General features: G+C 45.4%; 3 protein-coding genes across 8 annotated transcripts; 1 reads left to right on the top strand and 2 right to left on the bottom strand.

Annotated features, from left to right (window-relative positions):
- Positions 1-513: 513 nt before the first annotated feature.
- Positions 514-11,175, bottom strand: LOC108092536 (potassium voltage-gated channel protein Shaw). 6 transcript variants are annotated; one of them, XM_017192163.2, is made up of 10 exons: positions 10,818-11,175; positions 8,420-8,449; positions 8,217-8,356; positions 7,600-7,810; positions 7,420-7,537; positions 7,163-7,357; positions 6,547-6,765; positions 5,881-6,484; positions 5,669-5,797; positions 514-2,722 (listed from the first exon to the last, which is right to left on the bottom strand). In XM_017192163.2, the coding sequence occupies exons 4-10, from the start codon at positions 7,806-7,808 to the stop codon at positions 2,388-2,390; spliced, it is 1,809 nt and encodes a 602-aa protein (XP_017047652.1). In that variant the 5' UTR covers positions 7,809-7,810; positions 8,217-8,356; positions 8,420-8,449; positions 10,818-11,175; the 3' UTR covers positions 514-2,387. The 6 variants fall into 6 exon arrangements, 3 of the variants coding, with proteins under 3 accessions (XP_017047652.1, XP_017047650.1, XP_017047653.1); XR_006245447.1 differs by adding an exon at positions 3,539-4,632 and having other exon boundaries at positions 2,595-2,704; positions 7,600-8,356; positions 10,818-11,172; XR_001771436.1 differs by adding an exon at positions 4,133-4,632 and having other exon boundaries at positions 2,646-2,722; positions 7,600-8,356; positions 10,818-11,172.
- Positions 11,176-11,620: 445 nt separating this feature from the next.
- LOC108092538 (glycerophosphocholine phosphodiesterase GPCPD1) lies at positions 11,621-14,967 on the bottom strand. The gene is made up of 5 exons (XM_017192166.2): positions 14,609-14,967; positions 13,884-14,268; positions 12,277-13,734; positions 12,078-12,224; positions 11,621-12,015 (listed from the first exon to the last, which is right to left on the bottom strand). The coding sequence occupies exons 2-5, from the start codon at positions 14,265-14,267 to the stop codon at positions 11,896-11,898; spliced, it is 2,109 nt and encodes a 702-aa protein (XP_017047655.1). The 5' UTR covers position 14,268; positions 14,609-14,967; the 3' UTR covers positions 11,621-11,895.
- Positions 14,968-15,101: 134 nt separating this feature from the next.
- On the top strand, positions 15,102-19,469 carry LOC108092576 (chromosome transmission fidelity protein 18 homolog). Its single transcript, XM_017192220.1, has 12 exons — positions 15,102-16,030; positions 16,084-16,654; positions 16,708-16,936; positions 16,992-17,108; positions 17,166-17,268; positions 17,334-17,473; positions 17,533-17,767; positions 18,083-18,258; positions 18,314-18,447; positions 18,510-18,730; positions 19,181-19,244; positions 19,304-19,469. The coding sequence occupies exons 1-12, from the start codon at positions 15,167-15,169 to the stop codon at positions 19,402-19,404; spliced, it is 2,955 nt and encodes a 984-aa protein (XP_017047709.1). The 5' UTR covers positions 15,102-15,166; the 3' UTR covers positions 19,405-19,469.
- Positions 19,470-19,728: the final 259 nt, after the last annotated feature.

Raw genomic sequence — 19,728 nt, forward strand, 5'->3', positions numbered from 1 at the left:
GATTGAGGCCAGTCGAAAATAGCTTTGGGCTTAGGATGAGGGGATTCCCCGTTTAGGCATTGGAATTTTTGCTCTTTTCCTCGGCTGCTGTACAAACCCCCTTCTGTCCTCCCCCCTCTGTCCTCCCAAAAGGTCTCTGGTTAATGAAGCGCTTTATTGGACCATCGCCAGGGGCCAAAAAGAGGTGAATGGAGACCCGATTTACACTTGGTCGACTGACGCTCTTTCCCGCTTTGTCTGGGTCTTTGTGCCAAGTGTTGAAGGTCAGGCCCTCGGGGCCAAAACTCTACTTCTTTTCGCCTAGCCTTTGTTTGCCGTTATTGCAATAGCAAGTTTTGGTAATGAAATCGAAGCCAACGCCGAAATGGCCATAAAGTTTGGGCGGCATATTAAGTGGCGGAGCTAGACACTTGAATTGATCCATAAACGCTATAAATACGGCAGCCTTAAATAAAAAGAAATAGTTTAGTTGCCAACCAAAATGCAGATATCATTTGGTGTTCAATAGATTTCTTTATTGCATTTCTTTATTTTTTAATTTATATATATACTTGTTCAATTATATATATATAAATGTATATATAATTACTTTACCTTCCTTTGTTCATGAGTTATTGAGAGAACAATTTGTTTTGTTTAGTTCAAATAGTATACAATTTGCTTAACTATACAATTAAAAAACTCTTTCGAAATCATAGCGAGAAAACGAAAACGATATAAACAATTGTTTGTATCCATTTCCTATAGCTTGCAGTATTTAATATTAATTTAGTTATTATTAATGCTTTGTTCATTGTAAAAACTTAACAAATGTTTCGCAAACTTCGTTCAATTGTTGCCCAGCTTCGATCTCAATGTTGCTTAAGTTTTGCATCCTATTACTTTGCGTTTTTGTTCCTTTGTTTTTCCTTAGCAATTATCATGTTTATTCTTACAAATATGTAGGCAAATGCTTGCTGAGAGATAAGTATATTCAAAATGTACAAGAGAATTAGCTAATGACTTGCGCAAGTTAAATCAAAGGAGAATCGGGGAAAACAATTTGCAAACCTGTTTGTTTTTAAACCACGCCAGTTGGCTTTCGGGCCGAATCCACCCACTTAACCCCACAGCAATTTGTAAACTTTTTCAGCAAATCCAAATCCAAGTTAACTGAACGGAACTTTAAGGAATTCCCTGCCGCTTCTGGATTCTTTGTTTGTTTTGCATTTACTCAAGAGGGGGAGCAGAGTAGCAAATAAAATTTAATAGAAATAATTTGCATTTCGGCTGGTAGAAATTTAAAATTTTCTTCGGGCTTCCCAGCTTCTTGATATGTGGGCCAACTTTCGAGTTAGAAAATATAAGAGGCGGTTCTATCCTGGCTTACAGGATAATCCCGGCGTCTAAGTGAGTGATGAGCGTAAAGTGCCAGCAGCTGGAAAATTTCGTTTGTTTTTCTTGGGCTCCAACTTTTCCCTGAAAACTTTCGCGTTTTACGTTGAAGAAAATCAACACCTTTCCTATTCTTAGTTCGGGAAAAAGTTGAAGTCAACACTTGCCTGGCTTGAATGAATTTCAAAAGAGTGTGTGTACTTTTGATTGGCTTCTGTTTAATTAATCTCCCCTGGCCGCGTTTGAGTTGGAGTCTCCCTCTATAAATACACGAGTATATCAAATTAAAGCTTTCAGGCCGACCTGCCCCACGAGAACTGGGGACGTCGAGTCTTTACACAACGCATAAGGAACTGGCAAACCGAGTTACAAAGCATCTAGGTTTATATACACTCCTCGTCGCACTAACTTCTATGGTTTGTGTGGAAAATGGATCGTTAGTAAGCTTGCGTTCGGTAAAACACTTGGTTTGGTTAAAAACTTGGTTAGCTGGCTTGGTTAGCTCTCGATGGTTAAGTGTAGTCGTCAAGCAATTGGATTATCTATATTTAGCTAAGGTTATGTTAGGCTCGATATTGATAGGTATGTCGTGATATGGTCAACTCAAGTTGCGAGTCCAAGTATTGCGATCGATCAGAGAGGGATTGGTTTTAAAATGTTAGTCGCATTATAAGTAAAGATAAAATACATGATGAGGTTATTGCTTTGGTTCTAGCCTTTTATATAGATAACTAATCGTTAGTTGGTAATTGAGTAAAACCTTTAAAACCAAACAACGTCTTGAATAGTAAGTAGCATCACAATTGATATTTGATTCGAGGCTGGTCTCCTGTGCTCTCTCGGGGGAATATATAATATTCATTTCGAACTCCAGGTTCTGCAGATATGGTTCAAACAAAGACGATCTCTGATCAACGATAGGTGTGGCTAGGATATCGATATCGAGTAGATATTGCTTATGGGGATATGGGCGATGTGGGGGACATCAGGTGGCTGAGTCTTGGCTGCCGTTCCTAGAGGAAGGCCTTCTTGCTGATCTCCGACTGCTGGTGCGCCGAGGTGGTGGTGGTGGTGGTGGCGACGCCCGAGTCCTTGCCCACGCTCGCGGTGGTGGACACCGCAATGCTGGGCGGCGCCGCTGGCGGAGGTGGTGCGGCGGTGCTGGTGGCTCCAGTGGCGCCGGCTGATCCCACCTCCAAGCTGGGAGGGGGCGTGGCCGCCAGGGGCGTGGGAACCCTGGGCTGGAACGAGGGCTTGCCCATCGCGAGGGCGGGATTCAGGTCCAGCATTGTCCTGGGACTCATGGCCACAATACTAGCGCCCAGCGGACCTGCGAAAAGTTGAGCAACTTTTTGTTTAACCCCGCCAGAGAAAGGATTATCAGTTTCGGTTGGATAGGAAGTAGGTGGTGGGTGGAGTACATAGCCGGAAACAATAGATAGATATAGTAGTGGGAGTCCAGGAGTGGTAAGAGAATACAGAGAAAGAAAAAGAGAGAGAGAAACAAATATTATTTTCATTAGGTCGGTTAGTCAAGCTGGAGAGTCCAGATTCGGTAACTTCGAATTTTATTATGGCAGGTGGGAGGCAACTTTTGGTTCATACTGTTTTCAAAATTGCTGATGGTAATTACTGGGTGCACTTGGTTACTACTACGATTTACGGGGGTTGTGGGGGGTGGTTTCTGGGGGTGGTGTAATACGAACACGAACACGAACACGAATACGAACACGAATGCGAATGCGAATGCGAACATCACACACAACTGGGGAAGCACTAATCACACTCTTCTAGGAATCGGGTCAAAATCGGGGTCACATGCAGCATGCTCGTCAAAAAAACACACACATATATAGTAGTATAGTACAGTATAGGGCTAGATACAGTTCTCAAACTACGATTCGCAAGACTTCCGCTCGGGGGATAGTTGGACTCAGGCAGGGGGTGGGGGGTCAAGGGTCGGGGGGCAAACTTTGTAGAATCAATGCTGGGAAGTCGGATTCGTGAAGGTGGCTCTAGAGTTTCTGCTTGCTACGAACTAGTTTCGAAGTTTTCAACTATTTGACACTTTAGTTGGGGTTTCGGGTTGGAAGAGAGCGAGAAAGTTGGAGGTTGTTTTTTTTTTTTGGGGGGGGAGATAAAAGGGTTTATAACCAACACACACCCGCCCAGCAGAGTCCGAGGTTTGGTTAGCTGATTTGGTTAGCATGATAGATGAACGAGAACCGAGGACTCCTATTTCTTTACATACGAGTATGGTATTGCATACAACTGAGGTTTCGTTTCGTTTTGATTTCGTTTCGTTTTTCGATTTTCGATTTGTTGCTGAGTTTCTTGTTTCTGGTTTTGTGTCTTGAGCTGGCTTAACAAATTACAAAATATCTTTGGTTCTGTTCTGTTTTCTGTCTTAGTCGAAACTGAAGGCCATATCTGAAATACAAGAGTTCGAGATAATACAAAGTTTTCCATGTTTCATCAATTTTACGTGGCTAGGGATCTCTGATTCGGGGCTCTGAGACTAGAGACTAGAACAAAAAATCACAAAGTTACACACGCACACAGATATATAGAGAGAGAGAAGATACGGTTACAGATCTGAGTATATATAGTATCTTATACACTGGTAACGAAGGAACGAACGAGCCAGAACTGAGGAACAACACGTACACGATATATAGTATAGAGTATATAATATTGTTTACGAGTATGTAAAGATAGGTGGAGAAATAGAGAGAGAGGAAAACACGTAGAAAATTACATATTGTAGTTATATATACGATTATACAGCAGGTTGGAGTGGTAGTAGTAACAGTAGATAGCGGTAGCAGACGTCGCCGGCACGAGTAAACGAGTAATCAAAGTAATCATACGAGTATTCATAGTATTCATATGGCTATATGGCTATGTGGCTATGTGGCATCCAGAACTGTGCTTTCGCTCCAACGTACCGCGATCCGCCGGTCTATATCCGATATTTGGTCATTATCCAGTCCTCGGGGCTTGGTTCTCTCCCTACTTTTCCGTCGTTTACTCATTGATCAGTTTGCCAAGTTATCATATGGAAAATATCATCTCTCACTGCAAGTTCTAGCTTGGAAGTAATGGTATGGGGGTTATTGGTTCTTCAGCGGGTTTCGATTCTGGATCTGGTTGTGGTTTGCTGTTTCGTGGTTCTGTGGTTGCTGTCGTGTTCTGTGGCTTAGAGCAGCCTGCTCTTTTTGCCATCGCGCGGTTTGCCAATCATTGTTGTATATTCATCTATTTACACAAGATTTTTGGGGTTTGGATTGGATCGTTTATCAATAAAATTAAACTATATAAAAGTAAACGAAAGTACTTGGAGCAAAGATATCAACATGAAAAAATAAAGGTTGAAGTAGGTACATATAATAAAGAGTCTCGTATCTGGTTATCATATTCATTGGCGAAGGGGTATATTTATATTGGTACGATACATATTCTTGTACTTTGCTGACTCGATGGAAAAAGTATGTCCTAAATTGATTGCAAAGAGATGACTTTGAATATACATATATGCCTTGGGTGAGTGAAGAAAAACGGAAGGTCTGCTTATGATGGGGTAATGACTTGAAACTTTGGCTTTTTGGCAGGAGTTAACGAGATCGATGGGATTTGAAAAGGTTGAATAACTATAACTTTTGCTTTATTTTCTGGTGTGGTTTCTTCCCAATCCAATCGATCTCCCATTTCAGCTCCCCTTCGAATGAGTTGCGTTAAATAAAAGCTTAGCTGGATAAATTAACAAACTGGAGTATGAATTAAGAAGCCTCAAATGCATGGTAATTACATAGAGTACATATATACACGTACACGACGAATGATATGTTATATAATGGATATAGTATAGCCGAAAAGGGTAAGCACACCCAAAACCAGGGGTTGTCGGGGTCACAGATTCGTATTCTCTGGCATTTACTGGGCTCTTATTGTTATTTATATTCATTTGCCAGGAGAAACTGCGAGACGGCACAAAGGATAACGAGTATTTATTACTGGGTTGTGAATTGCAAGTTAATCCATTGAACTCGATTACTTTCGAACTGAGGGTGCAGCTGTGCGAGCTTTAAAAGACAGGTTAAGAACTTGTTGGCTTGGCTTGGCTTGTTGACTCGCTTTAAGTACTTAGTGTTATTTTTTGGCTGTGCCCTTTAAAGCGTAGCTCGGTTTTAAAATTATTACATACTTATTTTTGTGGCTTAGCTTAAGGCTTGCATTTTGCTTGGATTGTGGGAGTCGGTGTGGTGTAATCGTGTGAGGACACACAAACACTCACCTGACTTGGGGCTGACCAGGTCCTTCGTTTTATTGTTCATGCGACGGGGTCCAGTTCCGCCGGATCCCATGGGCCCCGAATGGGGACCAGATCCCGGGGTGCCACAGCCACTGACGCCGCCAGGGGCACCTGAAAAGTAAAAGGAACACGTTAAAGAAATTCAGAGATTTGTATGGAGCAATGGAGTTATTTTATTCCATTTTGGGACCCACCTGGCAGTCGGGGCTGTCGCGGCTGCTCGACGGGAAGCACTCGTCTCCGCTTCTTTGGCAGTTTGGCCCGGGCCTGCGTGTGCGAGTAGTACATGGCGAAGTTGCTGACGATGACGGGCACTGGCAGTGCGATGGTTAGGACGCCGGCGAGGGCGCAGAGGGCGCCCACGAACATGCCGATGTAGGTCTTGGGGGCCATGTCGCCGTAGCCGACGGTGGTCATGGTGACGAGGGCCCACCAGAGCCCCAGGGGGATGCTGTTGAAGTCGTTGTGCGGGTTCGGCTGGATGCGCTCCGCGTAGTAGACGAGGCTGGCGAAGATCACGATGCCCAGGACGAGGAAGAACACCAGCAGGGTCAGCTCCTTGGCCGAGGCCCGGAACGTCTGGATGAGGATCTTCAGGCCGGACGAGTGGCGCGTCAGCTTGAACAGCCGCATGATGCGGATGATCGAGAAGAACTCGAGGATGTCAGCGTTCTCCAGGTGCGATGCGAACCGCTGAAGCACTAGATCGATATAAAAACTAAGCGTCGCTATGTAGTCTATGATGTTAACAGATGACTTGATGAACTCGCACTTGTTCGGCGATGAGATAAAGCGCACCTGTAGGGGTTTAACCACATTTAATATAGTTCTAGAATTCTGTATCTATTTAAAACTGTTACCAATATTTCAAAGGTGAACCAGGCATTGCATACGCATTCGATATAGAAGAAGGCTATGTGCGCGTTGGTCTGTGTCTTCTCCAGAAACCATCCGTTGCTGCCATTCGCGGTTTTCACAGTGATGTTCCTCACGATGGGCACCCGCATATCAGGATGGGTCTTCAGGCAGAACGACAGGATCGAGATGCAGATGAAGAACACCGAAACCACGCCAATGGTCTGCAAGATAAATCATTTCATAAGTAGATCTATGTTCCAAAATAAAGACATATTTTCAAGATGATTAATAGCTTAATATGTTGGCATATCAGTGCAAATTAAACAAGTACACATTAAATCATTCACTAAATACAGAAATAGATGCGACGCCGAGAACATATTGCCAAACTAAAATCTAAAACTCTTTTGAAATTACTCATTAGACTTCGTGTTATGTGGAACTTTTAGGTGGGTGTTTTCTCTACTCATTCTTGAAATTGTTGAAATATTAATAGCTTCATTGAAAAGTGAATTCTAGTGTTTTCTGTTAAATGCATTTCTGACTGAATTTATGTCATATAAGTATAAAAACATATACGTCTGGTACACCAATTGAAGCCCCATTATCATAACCCACCTTCGCGGCATTGGAACTGTAGGGCTCGTCGAACAAGGACCAAATGCGCGGCTTCATCTCCTGCCACCAGGATGTGGTGCCTTTGTAGTAGTCCTCTTCGAAGCCGAATTTACGTGCCAATTCCTCCTCGGACGGTTTCTCCGTATCCAGATCGAGTCGATCCAACACGGCAAGGGTTTCCTGGGTGTCGCGATGCTGCAAGTGGGTTACAAGATCAATTTGGGTAGTTGGGAAATATATTTGAGGGGTAGACAAACCTGTGTGTAGGTCATCCAACAGCAGGGCTCCACTTGGTTCGAGTCTAGGCCCCAAAACTCCAGCTCCTCCTCGAACAGCGGTCCGCACACGTCCGTGGGATAGTGAAGCTTACCGGTTCTGAAAGCACCAAGTTTTTTATTATTTAGTAAATCCAATAAGAGCTAAATAGATCCTCTCACCTGTAATAGTTGAGCACTTGTGCGAAGACGCCCGGATGCCGATCAAAGAAGTACTCGTTCAGTATCGGATCGTAGTTGGCCAGGGCCTCTGTCAGCCGGGACAGTCGCGTCGCCGGAATCTTCTTCAGCGTGGCCTTGTAGGTCTCGTGCCTGATGCCACCCACATTGAGCACCACCCGGTTCTCGGAGTCCATATTGATCAGATTCATGGCTGCGTGCGCATAATGTTGCATTTTTTTAGGTATGTAGGTCATTTTCCCAGATAAGAACTCAAAACTCAATCATTTAAATTATAACGTGGCCATTCAATGATATACAAATTGTTGAAAAATGTGTGCAGCCTGCGGTCTTGTTTGTTTTTGTGTTTTTAAGTGCTATTGAACATAAATTAAATGGTATTTAATAAATATTCCATAAACTTTTGTTTGTTAGGAATTTAATATTGTTTTGAAATAAACGATTTTCTGTGTAGGTTTCTATTTCTTGTGGTATTTCTTTGGGGGCTTTTCCAGCGAATATTTTTGAATTGGTTGTGTTGATGGGTTTTTGTGTGGGCTTGGATAATATTTTAGTCTGCTCTTCTTGGGATTGTGTTGATTTGAGTGTTACTGGCAAACCTGATGCTTTTCGTTGTCCTTTTCCACGATTTATTCAGTTCTGCGTGCCTTTCTTCCCAGGCACCTCACTCTCCTCTCGCTCCCTCCGGTCCAGTCTTCGGCACCCAGTGGGGATCAGGTCTCAAGCCCTCGGACTCCCACTTGAAATGGTTTAACTAGATGTTAGGAGCATACCCAAAGGATCCCCGCATTCAGGTACTCACTAGGTTGGGGCTGGATTGTACACCATGGTGCTGAAAGAGATAGATTTCATTTAAGAACTTGGAAAAACCATAACGTATGAATATAAACTATGAATTCCTGAGATTATATAGTGGGCCTAACCAAAGTTCTTATAAACAAACTACAAGCAAGTTTTGTTGCTTATGTGATCCCTTTTCTTTAATGGTTCATAATTACGAGTTTATGACCTAGACACACATGTGCCGAGTAAAAAGTCTATTCCAAACGTTCATAATTTACGCACGCACAACTATTTTAAGAACAAAGAAATTAGAGGGTAGCTTTAAAGGTATACATAGAAAGGTAAGTACTTTCTTAGCCATTGTTAATGTTTGTTATGATAAAAACCTTTATCGATTTCGAAACGTATTTATAAATAAGTGCTTAAATCTCAAACAATAAGATTTTAGTAAACAAAAGAAATTTTCTTAACAAAAAACCTAACCTCGCCTCCAAATGTAAAATATACCAGCAATCAATTCAAAATCAATATTTTTGTATACAAATCATTGAGAACACTCATATTTTATATTATTTCAGTTGAGTGCCAAAGTTTCGCACATCCTCAATTTATGGCGGAATACTTTCCGGTATTTGTTTACTTAAAAGATAATAAATGCGGGTACGCGATTCCAAACCCAAGTGATTTCGTTATGTGTAAAAGCGTGCCGGATGAACTCTCTGGAAAAGGGTTTTTTACCTGTTCCAATGAATCCCCGAATCCAAAACCATTCGATGAATGCATCCGATGACTCAATGCCCGGATTCACTTAATTTAAAATCAACAAGCTCAACGCTCGAACTAAGGCCATTTATTTGGAAAATTGGCCATAATATTCGCTTCGATTGAATTGACCCATTAGCAGCTCGTGAAGCGCATCCCACTTGGTTTTATTTTCCTTCTCCTAGATCTAACTAAATATAGTCGAACCATATCATCGATAGCGTCATCGTTTTTGGAGAGTGGCGCGAAAAAAGACTATCTTGTTGTCTAGAACAGAAATAAAGTAAAAGGAGCCGAACGTAGCGGAATAATGAAATTGCCTTTCGTGATTTGCACAAAAGGCAAATATTTGTTCTTAAACAATATTTAGTTTTGGCGCTGCATTGTTTACACTCCCGCTCGCACAGATACAACTGTATGTGGATGACCAGGGGAACAGTTGCGGTCACGAAGTTAGTGAACTTGTGCAGACTAATAAAAAAGGAAAGTTTAGACTGAAGAGCATATCAAGATAAAGTAAATTCCATTTCATATCATAAACTTTCTAGGTTTCCTAAGCCGAAATTTCGGATTTTGAAATAGGAACTACTTCCTTGGACACTGGTGTGTGTACATCACGTACAAGTAAGCAACAGCGTCCTGTCCGTCGGCTTTTCTGGTCCAACTGTCTGCCAGTCGCTGTCTGTCCGGCTGTTATTTTTCTGTTGTCGATTCTCATCAGTTTCCATTGGCTGTTTACCCGCAGCCGGCTGCCCCTCGGATTCGATGCCGATTTTCAAATCAGCGCCATAAAAATACAAAACAACTCACACGATTTTCATGAGGCTTTATAAACAAAACAAACATAACAAGCCAAACACACGCTGAGGGCAGTTTTCCTGTCCGGCCAAGTGGTGGAATTCAGTTGCAATTAATGCTAATGATTATGTTATACACACTCTGCCGACGATTCGGGATTGCCCAGCGCTGGCTTAATATTCATGGGTTTAAAGTGCAGGATGTGTGGCGTACAAGCGAGTTTGCCTAGCCGCATTATTTATTCACTGCTAATGAGCAGGGGAGAGCCCGAGGGTTCCCCTACAAAACGCACGCTTCTTGGCCAGAACCAGAGTTATAACCAGAACCAAAGGCAGAAACAGAAGCAGAAGCAGAAGCAGAAGTATTTAAAATGAGTTTCGGCCCCCCTTAGCCGCGCTATGTACTTTTTTACACCGAATTTCCTTCCCCCAGAAAGAACATTACACGCAAGTAGAGTAGTTAGAAGGTGGCTTAACTGCCTCCTGGCGGGGCAGAGTGAAAAATGGGGGTGCTGTTCTGCCGTTCTGCTGTTCTGCTGTTCTGCTGGGGTGCACACAACACAGTAGGTCAGGAGTGTTTTGTAAGCAGCGTGTTTTTGTTGTGGCATGAAGTTGCCTGCCTCGGTTAACTTGGCGTATACTTGATATACACACACATAGTGCACGTGTGTGTTGTCGTCGCGCACGCATCGATTTTTCCGTTTTCGGTGTATCACAAACTTCCTTATTGTCCGCCGCAGCATTGGCTTTAAGCCCGGAGTGACCCGGAGTGGAGCTCCGCGAACTGCCCGAATATATCCGGGGGACGGCCGTATCTCGGCCAGATAAATCCATATCCCGCCTTCGCCGATCTCTCACCTATTCTCTCATCCTGCGGCCTCGCTGCGCTCTGCCCATAAACATAGTTCCGATGCTGGGACTCTGGGCTCTTGGCTGTTGGCTCTGGACACGGGAAAACTCGGGAAAACGCTGGATTTGAAGTTGGGTTTCGGTTAAAAGGGGAGAACTAAACTGAGGACTAGTTCACTACTAAACTACACTCGATTTCTTTTCGCGGGGGGCGCCTCCTTCCTCTGTTTTTCTTTCTTTCCGGGGAGTTGGCCGTCCGATCTCTTCGCGCGCGCGTTCCAAAGCGTTCGAGGCGATTTTACAAACTGAAAAGGAATCCGAACAAACCGAATCAACACCGACGGAACTTCCACGCTCCGTTCCCTCCGGAGGGATGTTGATATTGTTCTTTGCATCGCACTCGAGCTGAGTACATGCGCAGTGTCTTTTCTAGTTTTCACTTTTCTTTTGCTCTGACATTCACTCGGTGTGGCGCCAAATTACAACACTGCGTATGAGTGATGGCACAAGTGGCATATCGAATCTTGGTTTTTAAAAGCAAGGCAGCCATAAGAACATCGCAAGACGTGCAGCCTTTAAATACTTTGTTATATGTAATGATTGCGGATTGACCTTAGTGATTGTCAATAATGGAAACTAAGCCAATTAAATTAATTGATGCCAAGAATTCCACCTGTGCGAACTTCTTGTCACTTAATAGTGAACTAAATAAACAAATATTTATTTGCAAAAAATTACATGAATGCAATCCAACTCGCAAATCATTTTAAAAACATATTGAAAGTCATCCCAACATACAAACTACCCTAAAATGGTTCTTCAAAATAGTATTTATTAGAGATTGGGGAACGTAAAGCTGAAGTACAGAGCGGTTATAATAAAATAATAAAAGATCCTATTTTTTGGTTTGAAAGACAATAAGTACAATTTTAATTAAGCTTTTTATAAAAATCAAATGCAATTTGCTAAGTGTTGAAATGAGGAAATGATAATGAATCACACAAGTGAAAATCAGATGAGTTTTGGTCCTAGCAGAGCGGTGTTCGCTGCGAAAAGATGAGTATAAAACAGTCGAGCAGATCGAGTCCTATGCCTGCTGTTCCTCGTTTCCGTCGGCAGAGGTGTGCCACACATGTCCCATTTCCAGGGCCTGTAACTTGAGCAGCTCCTTCTGGCTGTCCTTGGCCTGAAGGTGGAAAACGCTTTGCTGGGGAAGGAAGAAAAATAGTTGGTAAATATGTGTCATATAAATATTATTCGAGCACTCACCTTGATCTCCTTGCTGGTCAGGACATCCATCTTGTCGTAGATGATGGCGTGCAGACCCAGGTCCTTCAGCAGCTTGATCGTGTCCTTGGAGTTGTTGTCGTCGCCCCAGCAGAACAGCACCAAGCCGCGCTCCTTGGCCAGATTCACCTAAAAGCGTCCGTGGCTGAGTGGTTCACGACTCGAGAGAGGATCAAGTTACCTGACTGGGGTCGCGCAGCAAGTCCTCCGTGTGCGCCACAACGCCCAGGAGCTCCATGGCCACCGCGTGCCACACGGCCAGTTCCATGGAGTTGCCCCTGGGATCCAAATACTGCTGGTACTTCGTGGTCCTTCCGAGCGTTAGGAACATGACGGGATAGCGATTTTGTTTGTATCTCAGAATGGTGCAGATGTCGGGATCGAAACAACTAAGTACTATTCTGCGGTTTCCGGCCTTCCGCAGCACCACGTCTAGGATGCAGTCGATGTAGAGATTTCTGTCCACAACATGCTCGAATTCCTCCTCCATCTTGCCGTCCTCCAGCCTTTGGGACCACTTGATTTCAATGTTGAAGCCCACGTGGACATCCAAGGCGTCCAGCACGTCGGCTAACTGGGGAAAGGGTTGGTGCTCCAGCATGTCGTCGTTGTGGAACGAGCGGGTTTCCCGCGACAGACCCTCGGCTGTGTGGTACACCTTCAACTTCTTCAGTTGCTCCAGGGACAGTTCCCGCATCGGCAGCGCCAGGAAGTCGTGCTCCTGCATGCTGCACTTGGACTTCAGCGAGACGTAGATCATGAAGTCGTGGTACACCACCGGAACAAGATCCTTGCTGAGTTGCACGTCGAACTCCACCATGTCGGCACCGTGGTCGGCGGCGTTCTTCAGGGACGTTATGGTGTTCTCTCGGATCACGGCGTCCTTGGCCTTGAAGCTGGTCCCCGAGCCGCGGTGGCCCACGTCCAGGCCCGTCCACTTGTTGTTCCAGTAGCGGGCGTAGCTGACCCTCATGTCCATGTGGGCGCACTGCGAGGAGGGCTTCACAATGAGGTATCCCAGTCGCATCATGCCCAGGGGTCGGTGGCCCTTGGCGCAGGTGATCGGCAGCTCCACGTTGCCCTCGGAGCGCTTGAAGAGATTGGGCAGTACATAGTGGTAGCCCAGGTGATTCGGAGGGCCGTCTTCCCTGGCCACTCGCGAGCTGTAGCTGTACAAATCGATCAGGTAGGCGGTGTTCTCGAAGTCGCCGACGGTCAGGTGGAAGATGACCAAGTCGGAGGGACCGCAGGCGGTGCCAAACTGCTCCTGGCTGCGGATCTCGCACTCATCGGCACTCAAGGTGACCACCTCGCTGAAGGCGAAGGCTGTCGAGGACTCGCCGCCGTTCTCCTTGGTGTCGTGCGTGTCGTTCGATAGGGAATCCTCCAACGGGGAGACCGGTGCGAGGGAGTCACAACTGGCACTCGGGATGCTTAGGTTCATGGGCGTCACCTTGACCTGGATGTGCCGCCTTTTCATGCGCTGCTTGAACGTAAAGGGGGCGTAGAAGAATTTCAGCTGGACAAGGGTCTCCTTGGTCAGCCACCCGCGATCGACCTTCTCCTGGCCATTACTCGAGCCGAATATATCCTTGTAATCCTTGGCCGGCTGCTCGTCCAGTTCCCTGATAACTCTAGGCTGCAAGGAAAGAGACTCTTTAGTCTCGCTATATTAAATACCCTTGGTTTTGCGTCCCATACGAGTGCATACAAATCAGATCCGGCCCCAGGTCCCGCTGGATTTTGGACTCCACTCGTATAGGGTCACTAGATAAGCAATTTGTAAACCTGTAAGTGGGTTTCCCAGCGGCGGACCACCAGATGCTCGGCACTCGGGTCCAAGGCACAGACTAAGTAGCGGTACTCCGTGTCGCAGTGCCGTGGAATATAGACCTCGCCAGTCCAGAGATTGCTGTCCTCGTCCCCGCTGTCACGGCTCAAAATGGAGGCTCCTGAGTGCTGCCAGTTTCCCAGGGCCTCGCAGTTGCCCACGATGGCCAGCTGCTCGTTGGCCGCCAGGTCCTGGTTCATCAGGACCCGAAAGGTCCACAGTCGGTTGGTGGTTATGTCGCCGAAGATCCTTCGGTTGCTGCTTTCCGCTGACGAGGGACACGCCGATGGAGCCGCCATCGCATCCTCGTCGCCGTCGTGCGAAGCCAGCCAGTTTTGCATTCTTGAAAGGTTAAAAATATTATGTTAAATGTATTTTGAACAGTTTTATTGCAAGCAATATCAATTGAGCAGAACAGTATGCGTTAATTTTAATTGGGAATGATATGTTTCTTTTGTTTTATGTCTTCAGATTCCTTGAGTTCAAAGGGCAACTATTTGCTTTATGTATGTATGCGTAAAGTGGCCTTATATTGAGGGGTCACTGTACTTTAAAACTTTAAATTACTGTCACAAGATGAACGTTTTATCGAGTGCAAGCTCGACCGTGATAATAACACATGCGATTATACGGTTGTTATTGACCTTATCAGTAGGTGACGTAAATTATTTTTATCACTCACTTTGTGTGGGTGTGTGCTTCAATGAACGAAAACAAATGCTATATCGCTTTGTTTTGTTTTGCTTTGGTTTTCTCCTGCTCTCCTCTTCCTCTTGCTGATTTTTCTCAATTTTCTTTGATTTTCCAAGGTGCGAGATTATAACAAAAGAAATGTGCAATCTAATTTTCTGCCACCGCAGCTGTTTTTTCAGATATTTGCTACTAGCACATGATTTTCACTTTGCCACGGGCGGGGGAAGAAACTTTACAGTTCTGCCGATTATAATGGATAAATCTATATACTATCTGCCCGATTTTAGCGCCGCCAGGGCGACCGATCCGACTCTAACTGTGAGTTGCATTATATTTTCCAAGAGAAATCGGGTCGCCGGTGGTGTAGGGAAAACGTGTGGCCGTTTCGCTCAAAAGCAAGTAGCTTTCGTCAGTCAGCAAACGGCTGTTTTACTGGGTGGCAACTCTATTTATCAGCTGTTTCTGTTTGCTTTTTTGGCGGGAATTTCGCAGAGAGTTTCAGGGAATCACTTGTTTACATTTACCCTGATATTCGACGAAAACCAGGATGGATCAGTATCCCGATGAAAACGAGGAGTTCGAGCTGCAGTACCAAGAAGAATTGGACCTGCTGGAGGACCTGCCGGACGAGCTTATCGATGCACCCTGCACCTCGAAACAAGCGGCGGAAAAACAAAAGGAAAACAGGGCTCCGGCGGCCTTAAAGGATATTTCCCATTTGGGAAACTCCACGCTGGGATCACCACAACTGTCGCAGATTACCTTTGGAGCCAGTCAATTGGAGGGGGATGACGGAACTTCAGGTGGAGGCCATGTCAATCGCCGACTCTTTGGGACTCCAAAAGGCCCTTCGGCGGGCAGGGGCTGCTCCACGCCCTTCCAGCGAATGCCTGCCATTCAGGAACTGGAGAACACGCAACTAACGAGCAGGGGATTCGCGCAGGAAAAGCCTAACGAAGCTGCTAACCAGCTTCAAGAAGTCGGCCTCAAAAACGCCAATAAGCGGCGTTTGGAACGAGATCTCTTCGGGGACATCGACGATCTCTTTCACGAGTCCTACGAGGATCCCATGGTAAAGAAAGCTCGAACCGAGGAACAGCGCGACCATGAAGCCATCGACAAGATCCTGGAGCTGCGGCGGAAAATGCGGGAGTCCAGCAAAACGCTGCGGAAGGATGATGTTAGTCGCCTGAAGGCCCTGCACGACTTCAAGATGAGGAACCTCTCGTACGATATTCCCAACTGGCCCTTCTTGGCAATTCAGAGAAGTGACCTTGAACGGATCTATGTTCGATTCCACTCCGAGGACTGCGAACGACGCCAATTGGACATGATCAGCGCCAGGGGCGAAGTTGTGGGCAGTCTCTTGGGCGAAGCCAAAGAGAAAATATGGCAGGAAGCTGGCGAAATAGTGAGTATCGCGATTGACCTTAGTTCCAGTTATTAATGCCATATTTCCTGAAGGTCTTAAGTCGCGCAACAGCCGAATCCGAGGCAGATGTAACCCTCGTACCCTCCGATGCGGAACCAGGCCGCCTGTGGGTCGACAAATACAAGCCGAGGAAGTACATCGACCTGCTCTCCGACGAAATGACCAACAGGAGTCTTCTCTACTGGCTGAAGATGTGGGACAAAGTGGTCTTTGGCAAGGCCTTCCACAGCAAGCAGGAACAGGAGGCAGCAGCGAGTGAAAGTGGTGGGGGAGGAGCTAACAACCAGCTGAACAGCTTCAACAAGCGCACTGGAAAGTTCGAGTCCAACGGCGGCTGGCGGCAGCGCAAGTCTCGCCAAGCCCTCAACACGAATGTGGATGCCATGGGCAGGCCCATGCAAAAGGTGGCCTTGCTATGCGGTCCTCCAGGTCTGGGGAAAACCACACTGGCCCACACAATCGCCCGCCATGCTGGCTATAACGTCCGAGAGATCAACGCCTCCGACGATCGCAGTCCAGAGGCCTTCAAGCTGGCTCTGGAGAACGGCACCCAAATGTCATCGGTGCTGAATGCAGACAAACGGCCCAATTGCATAATTTTAGGTGGGAAAACCCCTCAACACAATAATATGTATAATAATTTATAATCTCTTCAGATGAAATCGATGGCGCACCTCGACAATCAATCGAATACCTGGTGAAATTTATAAGCGATGGCGTATACAGCAAAGTGAAAGCCAAGGGCGCCAAAGCTGAACACAATGTTCTAAAGCGACCCATCATCTGTATTTGCAATGATGTCTATGATCCCGCCCTGCGTCCATTGAGGCAAGTTGCTTTTGTGGTCACTTTTCCACCCATCGATGCTGCGCGTCTAGCGGAAAGGTGTGTATAAATATTTACCTGCAATGATTGTTATTCTATAGTTTTTTACTTTCAGATTAGTTAAGATTGCCCACAGAGAGGAGCTGAAAACGGACTTTGGTTCACTGATAGCTTTGGCTGAGAAATCTGGCAATGATGTGAGGAGTTGTATATCATCCATGCAGTTCTTTAAGTGAGGATTAATGAACACTTGTTGAAAATTATGAATTTAATATTTGTTTGCTTTTAGTGCCCAAAAACACAGTCTTACTCTGCAAGATGTGCTCAATAATAATCTAGGACAGAAGGACAGACACCAAGGTCTTTTCGCAGTTTGGGATGCCATTTTCCGAGTAGGGATTTTTTATATTTATTACTTGTTTATATTTGAATTGTAATTTGTATTGTATTTTCCCAGATACAACGTCCCCGGAAAACTCTCCAGGCAGACGCGAACAAAAACGACGAGCCCGCCCAAGTCACAATGACCAATACGTCTGTTAGCACACGAGTTCGCAATGTTCTGGATGCTGTCCATTCCAGTGGTGATTTCGAAAGGTATGCCATTGTATATATAATGGTATGCCCCTTAGTTAAATTGAATTTTTATTTTGCAGACTTACCCAAGGTGTCTATGAGAACTACCTGCAACAGAAGATGCCCGATCCGAACTTCACGGGCGTGTGCGAGGCGCTCAAATGGTTCTGCTTCACGGATACGGTGCAGCATCAGATCAGCAGACAGCAGAACTACAGTGTGTACCCGTACCTGCAGTACGGCTTCGTCGTCTGGCACTTGCTGTTTGCCACACTGGCCTGGCCGAAAATTGCATTTCCCACGCGTGGCTTTGAGGTGAGCTGGAAAAAGAAACTCATCGCTATGGCGATGGGTTGAGATGAGATGAGGTGATGGCCCCGGGCCACATTATTTCTTTTCATCACAGAGAGGCAGAGGCTGCTTCTTTGAGGCAGGCTCATGATTTATGCAGGCGTCATTAGCCAGGGCAAACATCCCCGGCCAGGCCCTGTGGAAAGTGCATAATCAACACAATCAAGCCATGTAATTTCTTGTCCATTATGTGCCTCAAATGCAATCACAAGATTAATGAGGCTCCTGCATAGATTTCGCAGTGTTTACCCGAGGTTCAACCCCTTTCGATCCTTGCAGCTCCAGCAGAAGAGCACCAACCAGCGGAACATCTTCCAGGCCCTGAGCAAAGGTGTCACCACCCAGGCTTTGGGCGTGGGTCAGGGCAGGACTCTGCTGCTCGATACGGTGCCGCTCCTGAAGAGGATTCTCTCGCCGCAGCTGCGTTCCGTGGCGGTGCAGTTGCTGTCCTTAAAGTGGGTGAATTTGGATCAACTCAAAATATTCCTGCCATTAATTAATTAATTTCAGGGAGCAGCAGGATCTGCGCCACACCATCGAGGTGATGGTCGATCTCGGTCTGACTTTCGTTCAGGTGAAGTCCCAGGAAGGACACTATGTCTTCCAGACGGAACCGGATCTGGATGCACTCAGTGCCTTTCCAGGTGAGTCCTCTGCTCGGTATGCCAAACCAAATTAAAGCAATTTCCTCTTCACATACTTACAGGCTTCTCTGGACTCACGCTTCCCTACTTCAGTCGCCAGCTGATAGCCCGCGAGGTGGACCTGGAAAGGATACGGCGGGCTGCCCCCAAGGGTGGGGAACCCTCAACTGCCGCTGCGAAGAAGAAAACCCCGGGAGCTGCATCTCAGCTGCCCAACCATTTGCAAACACTGAAGCCGAAGCCAATTTCGGCGCCTAATATGCGCAGTGCTCCCAAACAGCAGGTGAATCTACGAGGATTTGCATGCCTTGCATTTACTTAGCAGCAATTTACTTGCAAATTTTTGCTTCTCACCGAAATGCGCATATGCTGCGGTCCAACCTGCGTTTATTTTCCTCATCCCGAAGTGCGTTTCCTCTGCTGTTCTTGCCGAAGCTCTTTTTCTCGTGGCAAATCCCTGAAAAGCTAATAACCCATAAGGGGATTCCACGGTATTGTCATTGGACTCGTAATGTGGGATCAGCGCAAACGAACATTTATTGCCCATCTTAAACGGAAGCGACTGTGCAAGCTACTTTGTTCTCAACTTTATGGGGGTATTCTGGGGTATTTGCCTGCTTATCTTCTTTATTCAGACGAATTTCTTTATAGTTCTTTTATGGTTCCCTACAGTTATGACAGAAATACAATATGTAATATTTGCGATATTTATTAATTTATTATGTTTTTTCAGCTCACGAAGGACTTCTTCGGTCGAGTAACCCACAAATCGTCTTCAACCAGTTCAGCAGCGGAAGGTAAGTCAATCGGACCCTTTCGATTTATTATCTTGTATAACTAGAATTATTTCTGAAAGCCAAAACCGATGCTATTGTGAAGAGCCCCATTTGGTACCGCTATAAGGAAGGATTCAACAATGCTGTCCGCAAGGATGTTCACATACACGAACTGCTCTAGACAACCTTCATAGATTTTGTACAATTTTAAGTCAACAAAATTATTTATTAAACAAAAAAGTAAAACTAAAAACCTATTGCCGTGTTAGTGTTTTATTGAGTAATCTATTAAATGTTGTTGACTCCACTTCCTCGTCTTAAAACTTGCTTTTTCAAATTAAAAAATTGAGTTTAATAACCTAATTATGTATCTTGGATTTTCGGGGAGGCTTGTAAGCGCAAGCCTTTTGATTAATGTTTTGTTATTTTCGTAAGTGAATGCCACCACGATTTTAGTTTGCTCCGCTTCCTTATCGCGGTGGGTTGAGTTCGGGAAGTGTTCGCT

This window comes from Drosophila ficusphila, unplaced genomic scaffold (genome assembly GCF_018152265.1).
Source record: "Drosophila ficusphila isolate 14025-0441.05 unplaced genomic scaffold, ASM1815226v1 contig_412, whole genome shotgun sequence".
NCBI lineage: Eukaryota > Metazoa > Arthropoda > Insecta > Diptera > Drosophilidae > Drosophila > Drosophila ficusphila.